Source organism: Pan troglodytes, chromosome 16 (genome assembly GCF_028858775.2).
Source record: "Pan troglodytes isolate AG18354 chromosome 16, NHGRI_mPanTro3-v2.0_pri, whole genome shotgun sequence".
Taxonomy (NCBI): domain Eukaryota; kingdom Metazoa; phylum Chordata; class Mammalia; order Primates; family Hominidae; genus Pan; species Pan troglodytes.
This window is the reverse complement of record NC_072414.2, coordinates 51,362,247-51,387,591: the sequence shown is the minus strand read 5'-3', so window position 1 is coordinate 51,387,591 and position 25,345 is coordinate 51,362,247. Positions and strand designations below refer to the sequence as shown.

Sequence of the window (25,345 nt, the reverse complement as noted above, 5' to 3'; positions counted from 1 at the left end):
GAACCCGGAAGGCAGAGTTTGCAGTGAGCCGAGATTGCGCCACCGCACTCCAGCGTGGGTGACAGAGCAAGACTCCGTCTCAAAAAAAAAAAAAAAAAAGAAAGAATAAATATTTGGCAATATATTACTGAATCCTCTGAAAAACAGATGGAAATCAGAATTGGGAAAATGTTCCTTTTTTTTTTTTTGAGACGGAGTCTCGCTCTGTCGCCTAGGCTGGAGTGCAGTGGTGTGATCTTGGCTCATTGCAAGCTCCGCCTCCCGGGTTCACGCCATTCTCCTGCCTCAGCCTCCCGAGTAGCTGGGACTACAGTCACCCGCCACCACGCCTGGCTAATTTTTTGTATTTTTTTTTTTTAGTAGAGACGGGGTTTCACCATGTTACCCAGGATGGTCTTGATATCCTGACCTCGTGATGCACCCGCCTCGGCCTCCCAAAGTGCTGGGATTACAGGCGTGAGCCACCACGCCCGGCAAAAACTGCTTTTATATATATATGACTTTATAATAATCTCATGCTCATATATATTATAAAATGATATATACTCATATATAAATCATATGTACATATAAAATCTTATATTATAAAAAATGAACACAAGCATACATCTTCATCAAAGTCCTGCCTACTACAGTTAGGTGTACCTCTTGAAACTTGAAAGAGATTCTAGATTATTAGGGCAATAAAAGTAAATGCTAAAACATTTTTTTAAAAAATCAGAAATGATGATATAATGGACTAATAGTCTCAAGGTAGTTTTTGATAAATCCAAGACTGATCAATTGTCAGTCGACTGTCAATGGCTTATTAAGAGATTTTCAGTGTTTCATTGTATACCTGGGCTAATCTTGGGAAAAAAACTATGCCTTTGTCTGTACATCTCAAAGCCCATGTCAATCTGACTACTAATGAGGGTTGACCATGGATGGGATGGTGTCTTAGGTAGTGTTTCTTGTGTTACTGGTAAGCTGACACTTCCGTCTTGGTAACCTCTGTTCATACACTCCTAAAATTCCTGATAGGTTTTGTTGTTGTTGTTGTTGTTTTGAGACAGGGCTTCACTCTGTTGCCCAGGCTAGAGTGCAGTGGCACGATCATAGCTCACTACAGCCTCGAATTCCTGGCCTCACATGATCTTCCTGCCTCAGCCTCCCAAGTAGCTGGGACTACAGGCATGCACTATAATGCCCAGCTAATTTTTATTATTATAATTTGTTGATAGAGACAGAGTCTTGCTATGATGCCCAGGCTGGTCTTGAATGCCTGGCTTCAAGCAATCCTACCATCTTGGCCTCCTAAAGCGCTAGCACTGTAGGCATGAGCCACTGAGCTTGGCTGACCTAATAATATTCTGAAGCTGATATTCCCCTATGAGATATGGAGTCAGACTTATCTGAGACTTTATCATGTCTGTGTGTACCTAGGCAATGCCTAGTACAGATGGCATGCTGTTTTCTTTCCAATTCATACTACATAACTATGTCAGATGAATTTCCTGCCATAAACTATAGCTCCAAATATGGCAGTTCCTTGCACAAAACTACTGTCGCATTTCATTATGCTTGCTTCTTTCCTGTATTTATTCTTTCTAAAAATTTATCGTTTGTTTTCCCCATCCTAAAATTGTAAGCTCAGTGAGGGCAGGGACCAGTTGTAACTCCACTGTTTACCTGTGATGTCTCATAACACACATTCGATTATATTGTTGCCAAACTATGTAAATGATTACTACAAGAATTTGGACAATATGATTTTCTTTCAACTTTTAAAAGTGAGATATAATGAACGTACCATAAGACTTACCCATTTAAAAAGCATAACACAGTGGTTTTTAGTATATTCATAAACTTGTACAATCATCACCACTGATTCCAGAATATTTTCATCACTTCAATAGGAAAATGCATACCTGTTAGCAATTATTTCCATTTCCCCTCTCCCCCAGCCCCTAGCAAACCACTAACCTACTTTTTATCTCTATAGATTTCCCTATCCTCAACTTTCATTTAAATGGAATTATATATGTGGTCTTTTGCTCCTGGCTTAACACGATATTTTCGAGATTCATCCATGTTGTAACATTTTGTTTACCCTTTTAGACAAGATAATGTTTAATACCCTTTCTAACTCTATGCTCAGATAGTCAAGTGAAGAGCTACAACCAAATTTCTTTTTCCTTTCTTCCTTTCTTCTCTCTCTCTCTCTTTCTTTCTTTCCTTCTTTTTTTTGGACAGAATCTTGCTCTGTCGCCCAGGCTGGAGTGGAGTGGCACGATCCTGGCTCACTGCGACCTCCGCCTCCCCTGTTCAAGCGATTCTCGTGCCTCAGCCTCCCGAGTAGCTGAGATTACAGGCATGTATAACCATGCCGGGCTAATTTTTGTATTTTTAGTAGAGAAGGGGTTTCACCATGTTGGTGGCCAGGCTGGTCTCAAACTCCTGACCTCAGATGATCAACCAACCTCAGCCTCCCAAAGTGCTGGGATTGTAGGCGTGAGCCACAGCGCCCTGCCTCAACCAAATTTCAGAAAGTATCATAATATCATTATGCTTCATAGTTTCTCTATGCCCTGAAGTTTACCAATTTTATCTTCTACAGATCCCAGGAAGGCAGCCTGTTAAGACTCACCAAATTTACTTCCTCAGCCTCCAGAACAATAAAATCAAACTCCCTACCTTGATTTTGAGATTCTGCTTCCCCCCACCCCGCCCCACCCCAATCTTCTCCTTGGATATTCGACAGTCTGGAATAATGCATTTTTACAGTTCTGATTGTTTTCAGCAGATGTGTTGGCTGAGGTTGGATGGGGTTTCTTCCCACCTATCTCTCCTCTCTCCTGCCCTCTGCCCACTGCACGTGCAACAACTTTTCTGTCATCAAAACGTGCAAAAAAGAAACAAAAAAGAAAGAAAGGAAAGAGAAAGAAAAGAAAAACAGAAAAAAGAAAAGAAAAAGCAGCCGGAAGTCTTCCTTTGTTTTCCAAGGAAATTCAGGTAAAAGGAGGGGTGGGGAAATGATATTTTTGACTTTGCTCACAATCCAGACGTAGGAAAGAAAAAGGATTTCCTTTGGGCTGCTGCCACGACTCTGATGTTTTATGCTGATAAAATATTTCCTTCTTAAAAAAAAGTTCTGGGAAAATCATGCCCCTTCAACTTGGAAGCGAAACCCACCCTAACTTTCGTCTTAAAACGCAGCGAAGTGAAAGGTTTGCTTCTCTTTCACGAGGGTTTTCTTCCTTACAGTTCGGGTCTTGCTACCAGGAGCGAGCTGGGTCCGCAGCGTTCTTCGGTGGCTGGCGCGGGAGGAGGACTACAGGATCCAGAGATCTTTGGAAACTCCAGCAGCTCCAAGCTTGTTGGCTACTACGGTTTCCCTGAGGAGTGACGCTACGAAAACAAACCCTGATTGGTCAGGCCTGAGCTGAGTTCTCCATTTATGGACAGATTGCCCGGCCCGAGCCGAGACTCACCCAGAGGAGTACGGATTAAGTGGCCGAAGAAAGAGGAGCGAGGCAGGGGAGCGAGGCGGACGCTCCGAGCGCATCGTACTCACCTGGGCCGGCGGCGAGCGGCGAGAACGAGTGGACTCTTGCCCTCCGCAGCATGCGACCCGCCTGCTAAGTCGCCGCCGTCTCGCCCTCACCTAGCGCCGCCGATCCCGCCTGGATGGAGTCCCCCCTGGGTTCCCATTGGCTCCTGTGAGTGCTTGGGTGTCGGGAGCCTGTTTTTGGCGAGGGGAACCAACTTTTGAAGTTCGCCCAGGAGACTGCGTTCCAGCCCCAGCTCCCCGGCAGCGGGACCCGGCGAAGGCGCGACCGCGGCGCGAGTCACCATGGTGAGTTGGCCGCGCCGCGTCCTAGGACGCCGGACCCGGGGACGGTGCAGGAAACCCCGGCGTGGTGCACCCACCTTGGGCGCGCTGCCTGGGCCAGGGGTGGAGAAGGTGGACGCGGGAGCCGGCACGTCGCGAGCTCTGATTTCCTGCCGCTTTCCGTAAACCCGGGCCGGGGGAGAGCGAGCGAGGGGCCAAGGAAAACTTTATTCCAAGTCGCCTTCTGCGTCGCGAAACTTTCTGTGGCCGGGTTGCTATGGCTGCCAGCTGTCGGAAGCCAGGGTGTGGGCGCATCGGCTGCGAGGGGCACGGCGCGGGAGGGGGTCCCCTCCTCCTGCTGGGACGTGGGGGGCGCAGTCGGCAGGGGAGGTGCTCGGAGACTCGCGCCGCAGCCGCTGGCGGCGTCCCCTGCCCTCCCCGCGGCCGTGCCCGCCCCGCCCCGGGCACCCTCGCGCCGACTCCCTCTCCTCCCCGCCGCCGCTCTGCCGCCCGGCAGCGCCCGCAGCTGTCCCGCCTGGCAGCGGCACGCGGGCGGGGGCGGTCCCTGGCCTGCCCTGGCGAGGGGCGGCGCGGGCCGCACAAAGGCAGGCGGGGGCGCCAGGTAGGGCGAGCACCTGGCGGCCGGCGGGCTGTCAAGAGCCGGGGAGACTTGGGCGCGGGCGGCAGCCACGCCGCCCCGGACCTGTGTCGGGCGCCGTCCCCGAGGGTCTCCGCGCCCCGGACGCCAAGTAAACACCTCCTGAAGAGGACCCCACCCCTTCCCAAGCGCGAGGGGATCGGGGCTTTTCGGGGATCCAGGGGACGCTTCTCACGGGAAGACGCCCTCCCGAGTTTCAAGTTTGTTGCTCTTTTCCCTTTGGCACTTTGGGAATGTGTGGAAGGGGCCGCCTCTTTGACTTGTGACTTTTCTGCTATTCCAACTCCCCTCCCTCTCTGTATAACCTTAGCCACCTCCCTTGGGCTTTGGCGTGGTGTACTTTTCTTTGCGGGGCACAAAAGCAAGGACTCTATTTTGAAGAGATCGGCAGTTCATCAGAAAAAGAAAATCTATTACAAGGCTTCATAGTTTCCACACTTGCTTCTTTTCAAGTAGTCCTGCTTATGTGGATTATCTCGTCCTCTTCTGGTTTGCTGTTGTTTTCTAATGGCTGTGGAAGAGAAGCCAAGTCAAAATGATAACCAGCACAACACTGATTAAAAAATCGGTATCCCGATGAGCAGCCTGAGGGAAGTGCAGCAGAGGCCCATCGAAACCTGCACATAAAGCTCAGAAGCCCCCTTGCCCCGTGCTGTTTATTCCAAAGAATGATTACAAACAAACATCAACGAGAAACCTTTCAAGGCATCCTCGGCCAAAGCCTTTTCTTTTTACATAGTCCAAAATTAAGTCACTTTTGCCCCATCTAAGAGAACACTTTATCTATACATTTCCTCTTCTAGTTTTAAGGTTTAAGAAGTCAGTCTACTCTACGTTACTTTTGGACCCCTTCCCTCACCCCAGCAGAGAACCATTCCCATTGGGCATGTGTTTGGGTGAAGCTACCTCACTGGGCACCTGGTCCCTTGAAGCAGTGTGATAGTCCTGGTACTTGAGAATTGCTGTTATCATTTTCCGTGGGTCAATATTTCTTAAAGAAATCAATGTGTTTATGTCAAGAACTTAAAGAATCTTACTGAATTTAAGTACTTGAGTGGTACCTTGAGGAAATTAACTTCCCCTCAGTTAAACTCATTTTTCATGCTGAATGGACTGAAATATACTCTAGGTTGCCTTTTCCGAAACCTGTGATACCATGCTTAATTCAGCCCCATTGCAGATGAAGTAGAGGGTTGGTCAAATGCATGCGAAGAAGGCATGCTCTAGGGAAGAGGTGGTTCTATCTGAGGACAGTGTGTGACTTCCCTATTGATGGGCTCCCTGCCATCAGCACAGATGGGCATGTTGTGTGCCCCCAGGCGACTATCTGTGCATCAGATACGGTTGCTGAAGTCACAATTCACTGACGGAAAAGTTGAAACAGCTGGCTGTCCTGAAACAGGAGATGTGCCATTGATAGATCTACTGGATCCAGAGTGATTTGGCCAAAGTTAATCATTTGTTTCCTGACTTGAAAAATTGTTCATTATGTATGTGAAGTTGCCTTAGAATAGAGCATCATCTTAAATAATCAGAAACCCAAGTTACAATATTTAATGTTTATGTCAGACTCTGTCAAGCCAATGATACTTCATTTTGTGTTCCACATCTGCCCAGGCCTGCCCAAGTTGTATCCCTTCAGCTGCTTAGAACAGGAAGGGAAAGGACATTACCTTCTTTGGGTGTGGCTGAAGATTAGCATGGAGGCTAAAATTCATCAGAAGGCCCTTGGCAGCCAGGCGCAGTGGCTCACGCCTGTAATCCCAGCACTTTGGGAGGCTGAGGCAGGAGGAATACTTGAGCCCAGGAGTTCAAGACCATCCTGGGTAACATAGTGAGACCCTGTTTCAGTTAAAAAATATTAAGAAGAAGAAGAAGAAAAAGAAGGCCCTTGGCTGGGCTATAGGGAGAACACCTATACTGTGGACTTCTTCTGTGTGAGTGTGTGTGTGTGCGTGTGTCTTTTAGGAAGTCTGGTAGCATAGTAGGAGGGCTCTCCATCTGTACCTGAGGCCCTACTAAGACTCATTCAGTTGTGACTCATAAGGAAAATAGCCATTTTCATTTTCTGACTCATGAACACAGTGTACAGCTTGTAGTTCACCTTCTATCTTCCTCCTGAAAACTCACTTTGGGACACTTTCCTATCTTGAGAAAACTAGGAACACTACCAGGCAATAGTTACTTGTGTCTTTTTCCTAAGGAGACTTGAAGAAGTTAAAAAAAACCCTGCACATCTTTATAATTTAGTGGAGGTTGTTTAGCAGAGTACAAAAAAATCTCTGTTGACTTTAACCGTAATACCCATCTAAGGCTTCCTTCGTAGAATCTGGGCTTATCATCATCTGCAAAGGAAGTTCTGCTTTTGTGGCCATGACCAGTTTGGACTCTCTGATAGACTGAAACCCATGGCTGTAGGTCCGCTATGTGCTTTGGATCCAGAAATTGTGATTCATTTTAATGCAAGGTTTCTGTGCATTAAATATACAGAAATATTTGAGCAAATCTGAATTGACCATCACCTCAAAACATGTTCAAGAGCTGTTCCCTTTTCCTTACTTGCATATACTTGTGAGTAAATTATAGATATGACACATAAGAATACCCAGAAATAGATTTACAACCTAGAAATCTGATGGATAGCTGATGATAAGGTAGGTAAGTTCCTTTAGGTGATGTCATGGCATGTATTTAGAAAGTCTGGAATACATGTCAAATGTTTCCTGGGAAGGTAACCTACTTGATTTCCACTGATTAGTTTATCAGATTGCTAGTAGTCTCCTAGTCAAAACAACACAATACAACAAAACAAAAACCAGAAAGGAATGGGATCAAGCACAAAAAAAGTTTTGATGGAGGCAAAGGGTTGGGGAAATACCTAGAGTCCGGGACATTATCTAGGGACAAGTGTGAGTGGGCCATCCTAGTGGGAAATATTTGACAGCCCAGGCATCTCCTTGGAGAGAAAATGAGTGGAGCAGTGGATGGATAGGGATGGAGAAGTATAAGAAGCAGACATTTACTGAAGTTGAAAGTCACCTCCACCACACTTTTGCTGAGGACTACAGTCTTGTCAGTGGTTGCAAACTTTTTTTTTTTTTTTGAGTTGGAGTCTCTCACTGTCGCCCGGGCTGGAGTGCAGTGGCGCGATCTCAACTCACTGCAACCTCCGCCTCCCGGTTTCAAATGATTCTCCTGCCTCAGCCTCCCAAGCAGCTGGGATTACAGGTGCCTGCCACAACGCCCAGCTAATATTTTGTATTTTTTAGTGGAGACGGGGTTCCACTATGTTGGCCAGGCTGGTCTCAAAGTCCTGACCTCGTGATCCTCCTGCCTCGGCCTCCCAAAGTGCTGGGATTACAGGCATGAGCCACCGCGCCCGGCCAGTGGTTGCAAACTTAAATGTCTTATAATTTGGTGGAGGGAGGCTGGCCTCTAGAGAGTAAATATGGAATATATGTACCATTCTAGGAGGCACCACTGCTTGATTCTAGGCCATGGTTATGTCGACCATATTACCAAATTATCTTGTTTTTCAAGAGAAGCTAGAAATCTAGATTTTTATGCTCTATCTGCCAGTTCTTATTTTTATTTATTTTGAGACAGAGTTTTGCTCTTGTCGCCCAGGCTGGAGTGCACTGGCGCGATCTCGGTTCACTACAACCTCTGCCTCCCAGGTTCAAGCAATTCTCCTGCCTCAGCCTCCTGAGTAGCTGGGATTACAGGCCTCACCACCACACCCGCCTAATTTTTGTATTTTTAGTAGAGACAGGGTTTCACCATGTTGGCCAGGCTGGTCTCAAACTCCTGACCTCAGGTGATCTGCCCGCCTCAGCCTCCCAAAGTTCTGGGATTATAGACGTGAGCCACCACGCCCGGCCTCTGCCAATTTTTATATGTGATTTGATCATCTCAGAGGGGCCAAACACAGCTGCAGATTAGCTGTTTGCAGCCACTTTATTGTAAGTCTTAACATGGTGTCCTTCTGTGAACCACAGTGATTCTTCTCATTCACTCACCAGGAAGAATGTCTAAACGTTCACTACATACCCAGTAGTGGCATTCAGTATTTATCGATACATCCACACCTTCCTACTGGGTCTCCCTAAAGAGAGGGAGTTGCCTGGTATTTTCAGCCTATGCATTCTCTAAGCTATTATAACAGGGAAAATCTGCATCCAGCTGCTACTGTTTGGAGCTGTCTCAACACCTGTGTAGGATGGTTCCACGAGCGGTGAGGCTGCAAATTGAGCTTTTCTCTTCAACCCTTCAACTCCTTCCTCCACTGAAAATGCCATGGCCTCCAGTGTCACATGATGGACTTCTTGTTTTTCACTCCTTTTTCAGTTGAATCTCATGAATTGGCGGTCTGTCTCAGGCGTTATCCTGAGGGTTAGATAATGAGCAGCGGCGTGCATTCTGATAACTTAGAATACGACATTTTGCCTCTGTGCCTAGTGTGGGCATGTGATGAGCCCCTGTGAGACTCAGTGAAAGAACATATAGTACCTTGCGTTTCCTCATGAGACAAGTGTGGGGCCTTGTTATTCGTTAGGAATTTGAGAAATCTCTTTTTATCTGCTTCAAAAAGCAGAAATATTTTAAATCTTCTGTGTAAGTGCAAGGTATTATAAGCTTCATGGTAGGATATATAGGAATTATGTACAGTCATGGTTTTCCAAGTTTGAGTCATCTCTTTTTTTTTTTTTTTTTTTTGCGAAAATGCAGCAACTTGTGTTTTTACCAATCTGTGATTAAAATGTTTCTTAATGGTGAGTTTTTAAAAACTTTTTTTTTCTTTTTCTCACCATGCTGAGATATTTACAAAGTAAATAAGAGGTTAAAGGTTAAATGCCAAAGGTATTAAAATAAACATCTCAGCCTTATAAGCACATTCTGTAATAGTGGTAAACAAATTGTGTTTTGAATTTCAGTTTCAGAATTTATGTTGGCAGAGACAAAAGGTTTTGGGGCATCCTAGCAAAGTATTTTTTTCATATATCTTTGGGACAGCCACACTTAAGAGAAGTACAACTGTAAAAGCCAGCCCCAACATAGTGACATGGACTTTGACAACCCATAGAACTCAAACTGTACATGTGAATGAAGTTGGCCCGCCCTTCTGAGTTACCACCATGAGAATGACGTCATTGCCGTTGTTCAAAGCACTTTTGAATGGTCATTTATGAGCTATGTAATAAAACCTATTTTTTTGCCGGGTGTGGTGGTTCAGGCCTTTACCAAAAAAAATTTTAAAAATTAGCCATGTGTGGTGGCATGCACTATAGTCCCAGCTACTTGGGAGGCTGAGGTGGGAGGATTTCTTGAACTGAGGAGTTCAAGTATGCAGTGAGCTGTAACTGTGGCACTGCAGCCTGGGTGAGAGTGAGAGAGAGAGAGAGAAAGAGAGAGAGAGAAAAAAAGAAAGAGACAGGGCTGGGCCCTGTGGTTCACGCCTGTAATCCCAGCACTTTGGGGGGCCGAGGTGGGCAGATCACCTGAGGTCAGGAGTTTGAGACCAGCTTGGCCAACCTGGTGAAACCCCGTCTCTACTAAAAATACAAAAGTAGCCAGGTGTGGTGGCGCATGCCTGTAATCCCAGCTACTTGGGAGGCTGAGGCAGAGAGAATCACTTGAACTTGGGAGGCGGAGGTTGCAGTGAGCCTAGATCACGCCATTGCACTCCAGCCTGGGCAACAAGAGTGAAACTCTGTCTCAAAAGAGAGAAAGAAGGGAAGAAGAGGGAAGGAGGGAGGGCCTTATTTTTTATTTTTTAACTCCTTAGTGCCCAGTGTGATCATTCCTATTACTCACCAGACTTTGCACTACATCTCTCTCAGGTGTTTCCAGAAGTTACATTGTGCCTCAAAGGCGGAACAATTAGCCCCACTAAAGATATGCAGTATCCAGCAGGTCCCTCTTTCCTGGAATAAGTATAAGAACTGCTCTGAAGGAGGCACACTCTCTTGGGTCTTTTGAGCTCTGATTATGTTTGTTACAAATTCATTTATAGCACTTTATGGTCATACGTTACATTATAGAAAGTAAAACATAGGCTACACTGTAGAAAGCCCAGAAGAGAGCTTAAAAATTCTATCCTAAATCCATTTGTTAACTTCACAGAGAGATCTAGAGAGGTTAAATTACTTCCAAAGTCTCATAGCTAGTTTTTAGCTGAGCTGGTGCCAGAATCCAAGTTAGATCTGATCCAGTGCAGATCTAACCTTATTAGATCCCAGTCTAATAAGGTTTTTCTTACCAAACAGTGGTGGGAATAATTCTTTAAGAGTCTGGACGTGACCAGATAGTTTTCTTTCTGGGACTTTTCAAGAAAGTCTGCTTGTAGGTGGAAGGTTACTGTACTAACTTCATTATAAGAAATTTAGAAGAATTCAGCCGGGCGCGGTGGCTAACGCCTGTAATCCCAGCACTTTGGAAGGCCGAGGTGGAGGGATCACCTGAGGTCAGAAGTCCGAGACCAGCCTGGCCAACATGGTGAAACCCTGTCTCTACTAAAAATAGAAAATTAGCCGAGCGTGGTGGCAGGCGCCTGTAATCTCAGCTACTTGGGAGGCTGAGGCAGGAGAACTGCTTGAACCTGGGAGGCCGAGGTTGCAGTGAGCCGAGATCACACCATTGCACTACAGCCTGGGGCACAAGAGCGAGACTTCATCTCAAAAAAGAAAAAAAAAAGAAAAAGAAATTTAGAATAATTCACCCAAAGTACCCCCACACCCTAACACAGTAATGATTTTTGTCTCTGGGTTTCCTTTCAGTCTGTTCAAACGCATTGTTTCTTTGTTGGTTTGTTTTTCTTGAGATGGAGTCTCACTCTGTCGCCCAGGCTGGAGTGCAGTGGCATAATCTCGGCTCACTGTAACCTCCCTCCGCCTCCCAGGTTCAAGCGATTCTCCTGCCTCAACCTCCTGAGTAGCTGGGATTATAGGTACACACTACCACACCCGGCCAACTGTTTTATTTTTAGTAGGGACAGGGTTTCACCATGTTGGCCAGGCTGGTCTTGAACTCCTGGCCTCAAGTGACCCACCTTGGCCTCCCAAAGTGCTGGGATTATAGGCATGAGCCACCACACCGGGCCTCAAACACATTGTTTTTATGTGGTTGTAATTATGGGGCAAATATACAATTTGTGTTCTGTTATTTTTCCACTTGTTTTACAAATCCTTTTTCTTGATAAGCATATTTGTTATATTTTGGTGGCAGTATTATAATCCCATGTAGCCAGATTACTCACTGTGTGTCATAACTGTATGGAGACTTCCTCCAGAAGTGTGTACAGGGGAGAGTTCCTCCTTCCACCCACTAGAACTGCTGTGGTCAGTAATGGGCTACTTAATCTTTGGCTCCTGAGATATGAAGCCCCCTCTTTGGGTGAGCTTGGGATGCATACTCCACATTCCCAGGTTCTAGCCCAAAGGTACCTACCATTGGTGCTCCCCCTGGATTCTGGCGTTGACACTCAAATATGTGACACCAGTGGGTACTCAGACCTCTAGGTCTTCCTTGGCAAATATGAGTGGTCCTACCAGAGAACGGGAGTGGTTGGAGATGGAGAGCTTTGAACCCCAAAGTGGAGAGAAGACATTGCCATGGCAAAGGAGGTTAGCATACAGGCTTGGTGAATTAGAGCTGGGCATGGTGGCTCAGGCCTGTCATCCCAGCACTTTGGGAGGCCGAGGAGGGCAGATCACTTGAGGTCAGGAGTTCGAGACCAGCCTGGCCAACATGTCGAAACCCCCGTCTCTACTAAAAATACAAAAAAATTAGCTGGGTGGGGGTGGCGGGCACCTGTAATCCCAGCTACTCAGGAGGCTGAGGCAGGAGAATTGCTTGAAATGGGAGGCAGAGGTTGTGGTGAACCGAGATCTTGCCACTGCACTCCAGTCTGGGCGACAGAGCAAGATTCTGTCTCCAAAAAGATGAATTAGTCTCTCTGCCTCTGCTTATGAGAAGCTCCCCGTATAGTGGAGAAATGATAACAAAAGGCTTCCATATACATGATTTCATTTCATTCTAGCACCAGTGTTGGTTTTTATTGCCATTTTACAGGTAAGAAAATCAAAGTGTAGTGAGGGGAGGGGAATTACTTAGGGCCACACAATTTGTATCTGACCAGCCAGATCTGCTAAGTCCCTGCTCTTTCAAAAGTGGCTCAATAAATTATTTCTAAATTTGACAATGCCGAGTCCACGTATTTGTGTACTTTTTCATTATTTCACATACTCCTGAGGGAAGGTAAGGCTGATAGAAAATCACCAATTTTGGTTGATTTTATTCAGTAATACCAGAGGGGATAATTTAGACTTAAGAACATTGTCTGTTATGAGTAGTAGTGTTCTGAGTTTTAATTTCCTTGCTTTGGGACTTTGCCATAGAGACTAGAAGATGTCATAGTGAGAGCAAGCATAAAAGTAAAAGAAAGTCATACTGGCCGGGTGTGGTGGCTCACGCCTGTAATCCCAGCACCTTGGGAGGCCGAGGCGGGTGGATCACGAGGTCAGGAGATTGAGACCATCCTGGCTAACATGGTGAAACCCCGTTTCTACTAAAAATGCAAAAAAAATTAGCCAGGCGTGGTGGTGGGCGCCAGTAGTCCCAGCTACTCGGGAGGCTGAGGTGGGAGAATGGCGTGAACCTGGGAGGCGGAGCTTGCAGTGAGCCGAGATCGCGCCACTGCATTCCAGCCTGGGTGACACAGCGAGACTCCATCTCAAAAAAAAAAAAAAAAAAAAAAAGAAAGTCATACTAGAAGGCTCTCTAATCTTAAATAGGATTAAAAAAAATAGAAAATAGGAAAATGTGAGAACAACAGAGATTTAGTTGTTTAATTCTTAAATACATTAACAGAATACAACAACAACAAAATTAGAATATCACATTGTTAGTCTCCTAATAATTTCTTCGGTGTGACCACCATTTGATGTTGACAGCAATTTAGGATAACATTACATGGTCACAGAATATTTTGAACAGTATTATCTGATTCTAAGAAATTTTCAATGAAAAAATAATAGGGCTGTTTTTGGTGTCCTAGGAAGATGCAGACCTTATAGAAAATTTTAGATTTAAATGCAGAAGAATCTAATAAGCTATTTTAAGAATGTAAGTAAAGATAGCTTCCTTCAAGGCTTGGGAATGCTGTAATGCAGAAATATGCATCAATGCAAAATGATGACAATGCCCTTTCCCCACATCAGATTATCGGAGATTCCTAACATTTGGATCGGAGAATGTCCTGAGTCCTCTGAGAATATGTTGGAAGCTACTGACCTGTTCCCTGACAGTGTTTATAATAACAAATAAACATTCCACAGATCACGAGAACAAACAAAACAGGACCAATCTAAATGTTCATTGGAAGAGAAATACATGTGGCTTGTTTGATAATATGGTATCAATATGCATAGGTGTCACAAGGGTAGTGTTTGGTAAAGAAGCAAGTTGTAGAAAGATGCATATCTGAAACCATGTAAGAAAAATGTCAAAAACACAAAATAAGACTGTTATTTGGGGGTCTATACATTTATTTGTGTATGTGTACATATATGTATTTGTGTGTATATTATTTAAAAAAACATAGGCTGGGCGTGGTGGCTCATGCTTGTAATCCTAGCACTTTGGAAGGCCGAGGCGGGTGGATCACCTGAGGTCAGGAGTTTGAGACCAGCCTAGCCAACATAGCGAAACCCCGTCTCTACTAAAAATACAAAAATTAGCCTGGCATGGTGGTAGACGCCCGTAATCCCAGCTACTCGGGAGGCTGAGACAGGAGAATCGTTTGAACCCAGGAGGAGGAGGTTGCAGTAAGCTGAGATCATTCCACTGTACTCCAGCCTGGGCAATACAGCGAGACTCCGTCTCAAAAAATAAATTAATTAATAAATAAATTAATTTAAAAAAATCCACAGACTAGAAAGATCCACACCAAGTTCAAAATACTGAAGGGGGAAAGAGGAAAGGGAGACGACTGAGTCAGTAATGTTTTATTTGCTTTACATATAGAAAAATCCAAAGCAAATATGATGAGATATTATTAATTCTAGGCAGTTGTACATATATATTTCTTTGTTATCCTCTGTAGTTTTAACATCTTTTCTCAGTTCAGATGAAAAAATACATATAATTCTTCAGTTAACTTCAGGAGGTTTATAAACCCCTGAAGCCCATACAGTAGCATTCCAAGAATTACAACTAACATTGTCTTGAAATGAGTATTAGGGAGTATGGTCAATTTTGGATCTATGTCAGGTTATTTCAATGACATTTGACATACAGTCGCATCAATAGTGAGTCCCACTGACTATTGTGTAAAGAGCCATTAGGGGATATGTCTCCCAATGTTCAATACATCTTAGCTCTGCTTAGCCACCTTTTCTTGTGTTAGCTTTCGGTGTGACCAATCACCCAAACTCAGTAACTTAAATAATAAATGTTTATACTTTCTTATGATTTTGTGCACTGGCGTGGCAGTTCTGGTCTCAGCTGGTTCATTCAATCACTGTGGTCAGCTAGTGGCTTGGCTGGGAATGGATGGTCTAGGGTGGCCTCACTCACATGTCTGGTAGTTGGTCCATTCTCAGCTGGGGCCATGGGATGGCTTGGCCATGTGTCTCTTGTCACAACAGTCTAGCTCTGGCTTGTTTACATAGTAGTGGTCACACCACAGGGTTCCCAAGAAAAGCAAGGGTACAAGCTCCAGGGCACACACATTTTTCAACCTTTGCTTGCATCATGCTTGCTATTATCCCCATTGGCTGAAGCAAGTCACACTGTCAAGTCCAGAGTCATTGTGGAAGAGGACTGCCCAAAGGCTCAGATTCAGTTCCCTACCCTCAACCTTTTCTGTCAACTTTCCTACATTGCGGGAATACTTGGAGGCAGGAATAGATTGAGTGGTAGCTCCAGTTTTCTCTGGCTGATCCCCTGAACCCCTGTGTTTGACAGAAGCCAGCATGGCTCCTGCTCTGTCTGCTGCTGCTTTCCCAAGCAAGGCATGAGGAATTGGAGCTGAAGTCCTTTTGTAGTGATGAGGCTCAGTCTCATTCTAAAACTGCTATCTTTTGTTGGGGGAAAAAAAGGGCAAAAACAGAAGCTAACAACAAGAAGGAAAATCATTTTCTATCTGCTAAAGGGTGCTTTACAAGAATAACAAACATTTTACATTAAGTCCAAAGTTAGAGAGCAATGAATCATGCCAAACCATGCTGGGCTCGATGGCCTGCTGGACAGAAAGGGGAATGCAGGCCTTCCAAGGTGGGGACAATACTTCTTGCTGCCCAATTCTGCATTTTTGCCCACCTCTGAGGTGTCCATGTGAAGAAAGACATTTCTCACACAGACAAAAATTCTTTTTTTTTCCCCTTGGTTGAAAGTCATGTCTTTTGGACTGTAAGATGGTTCTCAAAATAACCCTGTGTCAATTCCATATTCTGTGAGCCACAGATTGTGCTATCTATGGGCTCCTCAAGACGTGAATCGAGTAGGATTAGTTTAGCTTCATGCCCAGGACTTGTACAGGACGTGAAAAATTCCTTGACCTACTGATCTTTCACTTTGACTTTCTGTTCTGTCTTTCAATCAAAAATTTAAAAATAAGTAAGTTGGAGAGAAAACAAATCCCTCAACTTCAGCAACTGACAACTCATGACCAATCTTGATTTCACTGTTCTTATCTTCCCCTCGTTTCTTTAGAAGCAAATCCTAGATAGCATACCATTTCATCCATAAATATCTCCATATTATATTGGCTTTTACATAGAGCAAAGCTAGACACTAACTGCTCATTGGACTGAAAGAAGAGATATACTCAGAGAACCAAAGCAAATAGCTTCCCTTTAACTTTTAATAGGAGTGGCTTTGTTTTATAGAACGTTGTAGGCATCTCCAGCCACTGAGGGGACTTCTTCAAGCTTGGCCCAGCCTCATCCACAGAAGGATCTGGCAGTGATATCTTGGCATTCATAGTCTCAGTGTGCAGGACAGCATTGGTTCCCCACCCTACAGTCCCAGCTCTACCTAGGCACTATCATATGTATCATGGTAATGGCTATGGAAAATAATATCCCTCCCTCCCTGCCTCCCTTCCCCTCTTCCTCTTTTTAGAGATGAGGTCTTGCTGTGTTGCCCAGGCTGGTCTCAAACTCCTGGCCTCAAGTGATCCTCCTATCTCAGCCTCCCAAAGTGCTGGGATTACAGGTGTGAGCCACCGCATGCAGCCTCTTTCTTTTTTGACAGGGTCTTGCTCTGCCATCCAGGCTGAAGTGCAGTGGTGTGATCTTGTCTCACTGTAGCCTCAACCTCCTAGGCTCAAGAGAGCCTCCCATCTCAGCCTCTTGAGTATCTGGGACTACAGGCATGAACTGCCATGCCTAGCTAATTAAAAAAAAAAATATATATATATATATATATATACACATACATATATATATATATATGTATGTAAAATATATATATTTTTTACAGGGTCTCACTATGTTGCTCAGGCTAGTCTAGAACTCCTGGTCTCCAGTGATTCTCCTGCCTTGGTGGCCCAAAATGCTGGGATTATAGGTGAGAGCTACTGTGCCCAACCTTGTTTCTTTCAGTGACCAAATAGCTTTAAATATAGAATGTCAAGATGAGAAGTATCCTGGAGACCACTTCCAGGGTAGTCTATGAGATTGTTTGTGTCCATATTCATTCTTAAATGAATTTTTTCCTGGGAAAAAGATTCATAAATCCCCAATGTGGTTCATGGTCTCCCCAAGTGACCCTTTAAGGTCCAGAGAACTGTAGTGGCCTGACCTAGGTCTCTCAGTTACTTGGCAAGTTAATAGCAGAGTTGTCCCTAGAATACAAGTCTCTTAACCCACACTTCAGGAATTATGGTCGTAAACCTGCTTTTACTGGAAATGTTTGAAAATCAAACATAATAGAGTATTAGAAGAGAGGTTCAAAGTGGTAAATTTTTCTGTGATCACAAAGAGAAATGCATTCAATACAGACTCCAAATAAATATGTCAGGGACATAAAGTTTTTACTTTATATAAATAATTGAAAACCCATTTTCCTGGTGAGGATACATTGATACTAATTATAAAATTAGTATTTAATAGTTGACATAAGAAATTGCTGGGCCTTAATATCTGGACTCTGGAGCAGATTTCTGTGCTTTGTTTCTATGATCTAGAACTAGGGCTTGGGGTGTAGAAAAACTGGGATGGCCTTTTCCTTCTAGCTCTTTCTCTCACACACCCTCACACCCCAAACCCATCTTCCAACTGTGTCCTTTTCTTTCCCCACAAGGCCTCTTGCCCATCCTCTCCTTGAATCATTCATCTGGACTTGGAAAGGATGAGGAGAGCTGGAGAAGGCAGGAGACATAGTTTGCACCTGCTGAGAAGTGAGGAAACATAACTAAGGCCAGTAAACCAAAGGGAGCTCTCTCCTCCTCCTCCTCATCCTCCTCTTCCTCCTCATCCTCCTCTTCCTCTTTCTCCTTTTTGTCCTCCTCCTCCTCTTCCCTAAGGCTCTCTTGATACTCCTTGGTCCAGCCCTGCTTAGCAACTCTCCAAGCAAGCATGGAGGACAATGTGGCAAGCATTGTCTGCTCTATGGAGACAAGGAGACATCGTCCTCTTTGTTTGGGGCTATGAGTCAAGAGTCTTCAGTTTTTTGCAGCAGTTGTATTTAAGTGTCAGTTGACAAAAGTGAATGTTATATGCTCCAATTAAGATGTAGTGAATTGTGACATTCTACCACTTGCCAAGTCCTGTGATTCCACCTCTGCAGTGTGGCTACACTCACCTCTATCAGCTGACCAAATTCATCCACTTGGTGTTTCCCTTTCAGGCTTAGATGTTCTCCATCTTCAGCTTGTGTCTGGCTGGAATCAATTCCTCCCCCTCTCCATCCCGTCAGTCTAATTCTTCTTTTAAACCAGCCTTAAGTTTGCCTTCTTGAGCCTCATCATTGAAAATTACCTCCTTGGCAAGTTATGGTGGCTCACGCCTGTAATCCCAGCACTTTGGGAGGCCAAGGTAGGTGGATCACCTGAGGTCAGGAGTTTGAGACCAGCCTGGCCAACATGGTGAAACCCTGTCTCTACTAAAAATACAAAAAAAAAAAAAAAAAAAAAAAAATAGCCAGGCGTGGTGGTAGGCACCTGTAATCCTAGCTACTCGGGAGGCTGAGACAAGAGAACTGCTTGAACCCGGGAGGCGGAGGTTGCAGTGAGCCAAGATTGCACCACTGCTCTCCAGCCTGGGCGACAGAGTGAGACTCGTCTCAAAAAAAAAAAAAAAAAAGTTATCTCCTTCTTCAAAATCTCATGAGCACTTTATCTATAAAGATCTTATAATTGCTAATGTGCATTTTATCTTTCCTTCTGATCAGTTACTTTTCAGGTAGAATCCTTTCTTGTTCAGCTTTGTATCCCAGCCTCTCCTCTCCCCATTCCCACCTCCCCTCGTTGTTTTTTGACTTCCAATACTTGAGTATACGATACTATTTTAAAACTTAATGAGAGGACCAGGCACGGTGGCTCACACCTGTAATCCCAGCACTTTGAGAGGCTGAGGTGGGTGGATCACCTGAGGTCAGGAGTTCAAGACCAGCCTGGTCAACAGGGCGAAACCTCATCTCTACTGAAAATACAAGAATTAGCTGGGTATGGTGGTAGGCGCCTGTAATCCCAGCTACTTGAGAGGCTGAGGCAGGAGAATTGCTTGAATCCGGGAGGTGGAGGTTGCAGTGAGCCGAGATCGTGCCATTGCACTCCAGCCTAGGCAGCAAGAGTGAAACTCCATCTCAAAAAAAAAAAAAACCAAAAACAAACAAACAAACAAACAAAAAACTTAAGGGGAGGCAGGGCACAGTGGTGCAACGCCTGTAATCCCAGCACTTTGAGAGGCCAAGGGAGGCAGATCCCTTGAGCTTAGGAGTTCAGGACCAGCCTGGGCAACATGGCAAAGACCTGCCAATACAAAAAATAGCTGGTTGTGGTGTTACACACCTGTAGTCCCAGCTACTTGGGAGGCTTATGTGGGAGGATTGCTGGAGCCCGGGAGGCAGAGGGTGCAGTGAGCCGAGATTGCAGAGAGAGACCCTGTTTCAGGAAAAACAACAACAAAAAACCCTAAAAAACTTAATGGGAAAAATGTTTGTATTTCTTTTTGTTATGCATCAGTATACAATCTTTAAAACTACCCCCAGGTCTTTTCCTTGAGGGACAAAAGTAGGATGCAGAACTGCCTACAAGGTGGAGCGTTCTTAAAATCTACTCCAAAAAACTGCTGCTCGTGGGTACTCAGCTGATAGAATGAACAGGAGTGAATGAATAGGTGAAAACACCCTGTGATTTGAATGTCGCAAGCCTTTCATTTTCATTGAAACCTTGTCTGATGTGTGTCACTCCCCACTCCGTTGTGCTTGCCCTTCGGAAAGATGGAATGGTGAGGACAGAGAGGAGACAGGTGATAAAAAGACAGTTAAAAGGGCACCTGAAAGCCAGGTGGCTTGTCCCTGGAAGGCAGTAGAAAGCAATCTGCAGTCATGATGCCTTTCTTCACTCATCAGCAGCTATAATGTTGAAAATGGGGCAAACGCCTTCCCCCTGCAACTGTTTAACAAAAGGTAGTTCTCCTAGAAAACAGAATCTGTTGTATATGTTGCCAGTGATTTTCACAAGTGTAAATGCCTAAGAAATAGGCAAATATGCTGAGCGTGGTGGCTCACACTTATAATCCCAGCACTTTGGGAGGCCTAGGCAGGTGGATTGCTTGAGCCCAGGCATGCGAAACCAGCCTGGGCAACATTGTGAGATCCCGTCTCTACAAAAAAATAAACAAAAATTAGCCAGGCATTGTGGTGTGTGCCTGTAGTTCCAGCTACTTGGGAGGCTGAGGTGGGAAGATTGCTTGATCCTGGCAGGTTGAGGCTGCTGTGAGCCCTGATCATGCCACTGTACTCCAGCCTGGGTGACAGAGTCAGAGCCTGTCTCAAAAAAAAAAAGAAATAGGCAAATACAAGAGATGGAAAAAGGAATTGAAAGAATTGCCATGGGATTGCGCATTAGACAATTTGCTTTTTAAAATTGCATGTGGTTTTGAAGGACAGGTTGAATTTGGATGTTTAAAGTGCTTAGTAAAACTAAGACTGGCAGGGTCAAACTGTGCGCATGAAATCTTTGTTCTGGAACTCAAGTGAAAAATTGGCAGATTTGCACTTTTTGAGCTTTTTAGAGTCCATTTCCAGCTCCAGGTGGCTGGGTGAAGTATCCTAAGCTCTACAGAAGGGTAAAAGAAATAGCCTCCCACGTGAGTGGCAGGAGTAGGTAACCTGTAGTATCTGGAAGGATATGTAGATCACCAGTTAGAACATTTGGAAGGAGGAATTGCCAGTGGCTTGTAGACAAGGAATGGAGGACTTGAGACAGGCAAGGTAAATTGGGGCCCTCCTGCCAATTGGAAGTTTTTGAGTGATATTTTTAATATTTATTATTCCATCCTCCTTGGTTGGAAAGTCACGACGGAGAGGGACACTGTCATGCTCATGGTTTGTGTTTGTATTTCTGGCATGGGGTAGAATTGGCAACTTTGCTGAATTGAACAACTGTTCCCCACTAGACCAAAAGTGCCCAGAGGACTGAAAACCCTCCAATTCAACTTGGTGGCAGCAAGGCAGCCGCCAGTGAATGAGTGATTGATGAGAGCCAGCCGATTAAAGGAGACAACTAATTGTAAACTGGAAATAGTTTTCAAAGATAAAAGTAGCCCCCTCAGATAAAACCACTAGGGCTTCCTTTTGAGTTTTCTTTTCACAAAACAGGATATTAGTGGTTCGGTGGGGCTCCTGCAGGAGGGGGTAGCTGTGGAGGGAAGCTGGTAGGCTGGGAAGGTTTCTACCTGTTTGTCACTCCTTTCCTACTAACGCCCCTTCAATTGAGAGGCTAGGTAATTATAATTACCTGAGATCACACAACCAGTCCTGACCTGTCCCCACAAGGGGTGGAGCTACTCTTTCCAGGTCAAAATGGAAACCAAATTCACCGCTATCCATTCAAAAGCTCCCAACTCCGAACAAAGAGCCATTGCAATGGTGCCCACCTGGGCACCATTTTGGAGCCTGATATTTATGATCACATTTAGGTTCACATGGCAGGTGCCCACCTGGCATGGAGGCAGCAGTCTGTTCGAGTTCTGCCACCTGAGGACACCCAGGCCTGTGACCCCAAGCGAGGGCTTTTCTGACGTTTGTGGGGGAGTGGTTAGGCTGCTTTTGCTGATATAAAAGATCACTGCTAGATTCATGGCCAGGATAAGAAGGCTTTCCTTGTTAGGTGATACGGACTTTCAGAATGTAAAATTTCCTGACCAAGGTTGTGTCTGTTCTGGTTTAAAGACGAGGATTTGCTGCCTTTGTTTTTCCTTAAGCCAACGTGCCATCCACCTGTGCTAGAGGAATCTGGTATTGCTCTCCTCCAAAGGCCAGGATGGTCTCAAAGGAGACATGCTAATGGCTTAATTGTTTTGTTTATTCTGCTCCCCACAAATTCCAGTAGCTTCATTTACATTCAGAGAACTTTTTTCAACTGTCTTGTCATTTCCCTTGGTTTTGAATGGCTCTTAATGTTTGCCCTTCATGTTGTTTTGAAAGGTTGATCATTAGTGGTGGGTGTGGCTTTCTCCAAATGGGGGTTTTCCTTAGTGTGTGGTAGAGAAAGTGAGAGTAATTTTAAAAATAAAATATGCACATTTTTTCTATCTGTACACACAAACTCTAGATTATGTTGGAGCCTATTTATGTTCACATGCTTTAGGTTTTGGGAGTTAAAAGATTAATGTGTACAAGGGAATGGTGATTTTTAACAGGACAAAAATTTCGCTTTTACAGAGCTGTGGTTTGCTTTTCAAAATGTAGAGGTTTCTTTACCTTTGTGGTTTTTTTCTTTCTTTTCTTTTTTTTTTTTGAGATGGAGTTTTGCTCTTGTTGCTCAAGCTGGGGTGCAATGGCATGATTTCAGCTCACTGCAACCTCCACCTCCTGGGTTCAAGTGATTCTTCTGCCTCAGCCTTCCGAGTAGCTGGGATTACAGGCGTGCGCCACCACACCCGGCTATTTTTTTGTATTTTTAGTAGAAACGGGGTTTCTCCATGTTAGCCAGATGGTCTTGAACTCCTGACCTCAGGTAATCCACCCGCCTCAGCCTCCCAAAGTGCTGAGATTACAGGTGTGAGCCACCGCACCTGGCCTGTTTCTTCACCTTTTACAAAGAATCCAGTATAAGACTATTCTGGTTCGTGTTGTAAATGGATTTTTTTTTCTTTTTTTTTCTTTTCTTTTCTTTTTTTTTTTTTTTTTTTTTGAGACAGGGTCTCTATCTGTCACCCAGGCTGGAGTACAGTGGTGCCATCACAGCTCACTGCAGCCTTAAACTCCTGGGGTTAAGCGATCCTCTTACCTCAGCCTCCCAAGTAGCTGGGACTACAGGCACGCACCACTACACCTGGCTTAAATGCATTTTTATAATTTTAGTATAAACAAGACATTTTAGATTGAATAACTTTGTAATGTGCTAGGACAGTAGTTTTTAATGCAGGTGGGATCCAACTTTTGAGAAAGGGAAATGTGAAGGTTGAAGAAACTTAAAAATCAACTGCTGTTGGCTAGATCTAGGTGTGCTGACTTCCTTAGAAAAGAAATGCTTCCTTTCCCTGCAAACCGGAGTTTGGGAAATTTAGAGCTAGGAAATCATGTGGTCGATCTTAACGTTATAAATCACTCAGACAAATACAGGATAATGCTGTTTTCGGAAGTGCTTGTGATTGTACAGGATTACATGGTGATAAAGAGTTTTCAATGGCTCCTCCAGTTTCTGAGGGAGTTCTGTGCTTTGCTTTCTTGGTAATTCCTTCTGCAGACCTTAGAGCCTTTGAGGGGGGCTGGGTATGCTTCCGTGAATTTAACAGTTTAACACACTGTTGAATAGAAGAGAACCTGCTATTGGAACTAGCGATTACTAAGAAACCACTTCTGTATCATCCAGCATTTGTATCTACTTTAAAGTACATATTAGTATTTTCCTTGGTTTACAGATGAGGAAAATGAGTTAGGTACCGTGTTTAAGGTCACCCATCTGAAAAGTGGCAGAGAGGGGATTTAAACTCCTGGTCATCTGAATCTAAGGTCTGCTTAGAAGAGGAGCTGTTTGCTTGTAGACACATGCATATTTAGGTTGTGGGTCCACGGACTAATAGCATGGGCATCCCTGGGATATTATTAGAAATGCAGAACTTCAGGTCCCACCCACACCTGATTCCAGATCTGTGTTTTAACAAGGTCTCTAGATGATTGCAAAGCACTACTGCACAGGGACACTTCCCCAGAGGAAGTGTGATGGCCGCCCTCCAGGATATCATCTTCCAAGGTTAGGGACGTGCCAAATATCCCAAGCTTTCAGATATGCGACTCAATCATCTCTAATTATCCTGCTCAACCAAAAATTAAAGAGCGATTCTTCCAAGTGGAATCGAGGGAAACTTTTCTCCTGGACAATTCTGGAGGGAGTCCAGCTATCCTTAAGGAGATGCACAGAATAGGCTGTTGCCGACAGCATGCTTGGAAAACCTATCAACCCGGGGTGCCTCTTCCACGGCTGCTGTCCATGCCATACTTTCTCCCATTACTGATCCCTCTGAACTAGTCTATCAAACCTTCTCCTAAAGAGGGTGAGAACAGATTTTGTCAGGTCAGAGAGGAAGAAAGAGATCCAGAATGGGGACGATCAATAGCATGAAAATAGAGAAGGGCATTGAAAAGAGCCCAGCCTTCAGAACACTCCAGTCCTGGCGCTGGAGAACTGCACCTTACCTTTTACTCCTACCTGGTTTTCCTTTTAGAATTCCCCCAGGCATCTATGCTGGAGACGGTAGTGTCTTTGTCTGTTGTTCCCATCCCTGCCTTGCTCCTGCCATTTCCAACGTCCTGTGAGTATATCTTCACAGGACTCCCCCTTCCTTTTCACAGTGGCCACCCCAGTTTGGATGTGCATTGTCTTACACTGGGAACATTATAAGAGTTTCTTAAGTGGTCTTCACTCTTATCCCCTGGTAATTCACAGAAATAGCATCAGCGCAATCATCTTCTAGTAACACGGCTTTGCACCTGTCACTCTTCCTCAAAAACTCTCAGTTCCTACTGGGAACAGTCTAAAGACCAAAATGCATTACGGTCTAAATTAAACCAATTACTGGTTGCATTTATCCAACTCTATTTTCCAGTAGTCCTTCTCAAATAAATTCCATGAGGGCAGCCTACATGCCTTGTTCCTGCTATTAGCTCCTAGCACAGTGCTTGTACACAGTGGATTTTCACTAAATATTGATTGAATGAACGAATGAACTTATTCTCAGGTTTATGTTTTATAGTCTGCCTAGAATACACTCCTTGGTCAGGCCATTTCCTGTGACTAGATTTCCCTTCCCTTTTTTCCTGTTCATCTGAATCCTTAAAAAACCAAGTAAGGCCGGGCGCGGTGGCTCACACCTGTAATCCCAGCACTTTCGGAGGCCGAGGTGGGCCGATCACGAGGTCAGGAGATCGAGACCATCCTGGCTAACACGGTGAAACCCTGTGTCTACTAAAAATACACAAAAAAATTAGCTGGGCGTGGTGGTGGACGCCTGTAGTCCCAGCTATTCTGGAGGCTGAGGCTGGAGAATGGCGTGAACCTGGGAGGCGGAGCTTGCAGTGAGCCGAGATCGCGCCACTGCACGCCAGCCTGGGTGACAGAGCGAGACTCCGTCTCAAAAAAGACAAAAAACAAAAAACCAACCAACCAAACAAACAACAACAACAACAACAAATAAAGGCTC

At 44.7% G+C, this 25,345-nt stretch overlaps 1 protein-coding gene across 1 annotated transcript in view; it reads left to right on the top strand.

Moving 5' to 3' along the window:
* The first annotated feature begins 2,975 nt into the window (after positions 1-2,975).
* MYO1E (myosin IE) overlaps positions 2,976-25,345 on the top strand; it is a 236,483-nt gene continuing 214,113 nt past the window's right edge. Inside the window, exon 1 of the mRNA XM_510448.8 lies at positions 2,976-3,838. Coding sequence (XP_510448.2) covers positions 3,836-3,838 — 3 coding nt within the window. The 5' untranslated portion in view covers positions 2,976-3,835. The remainder of the gene's footprint in view (positions 3,839-25,345) is intronic.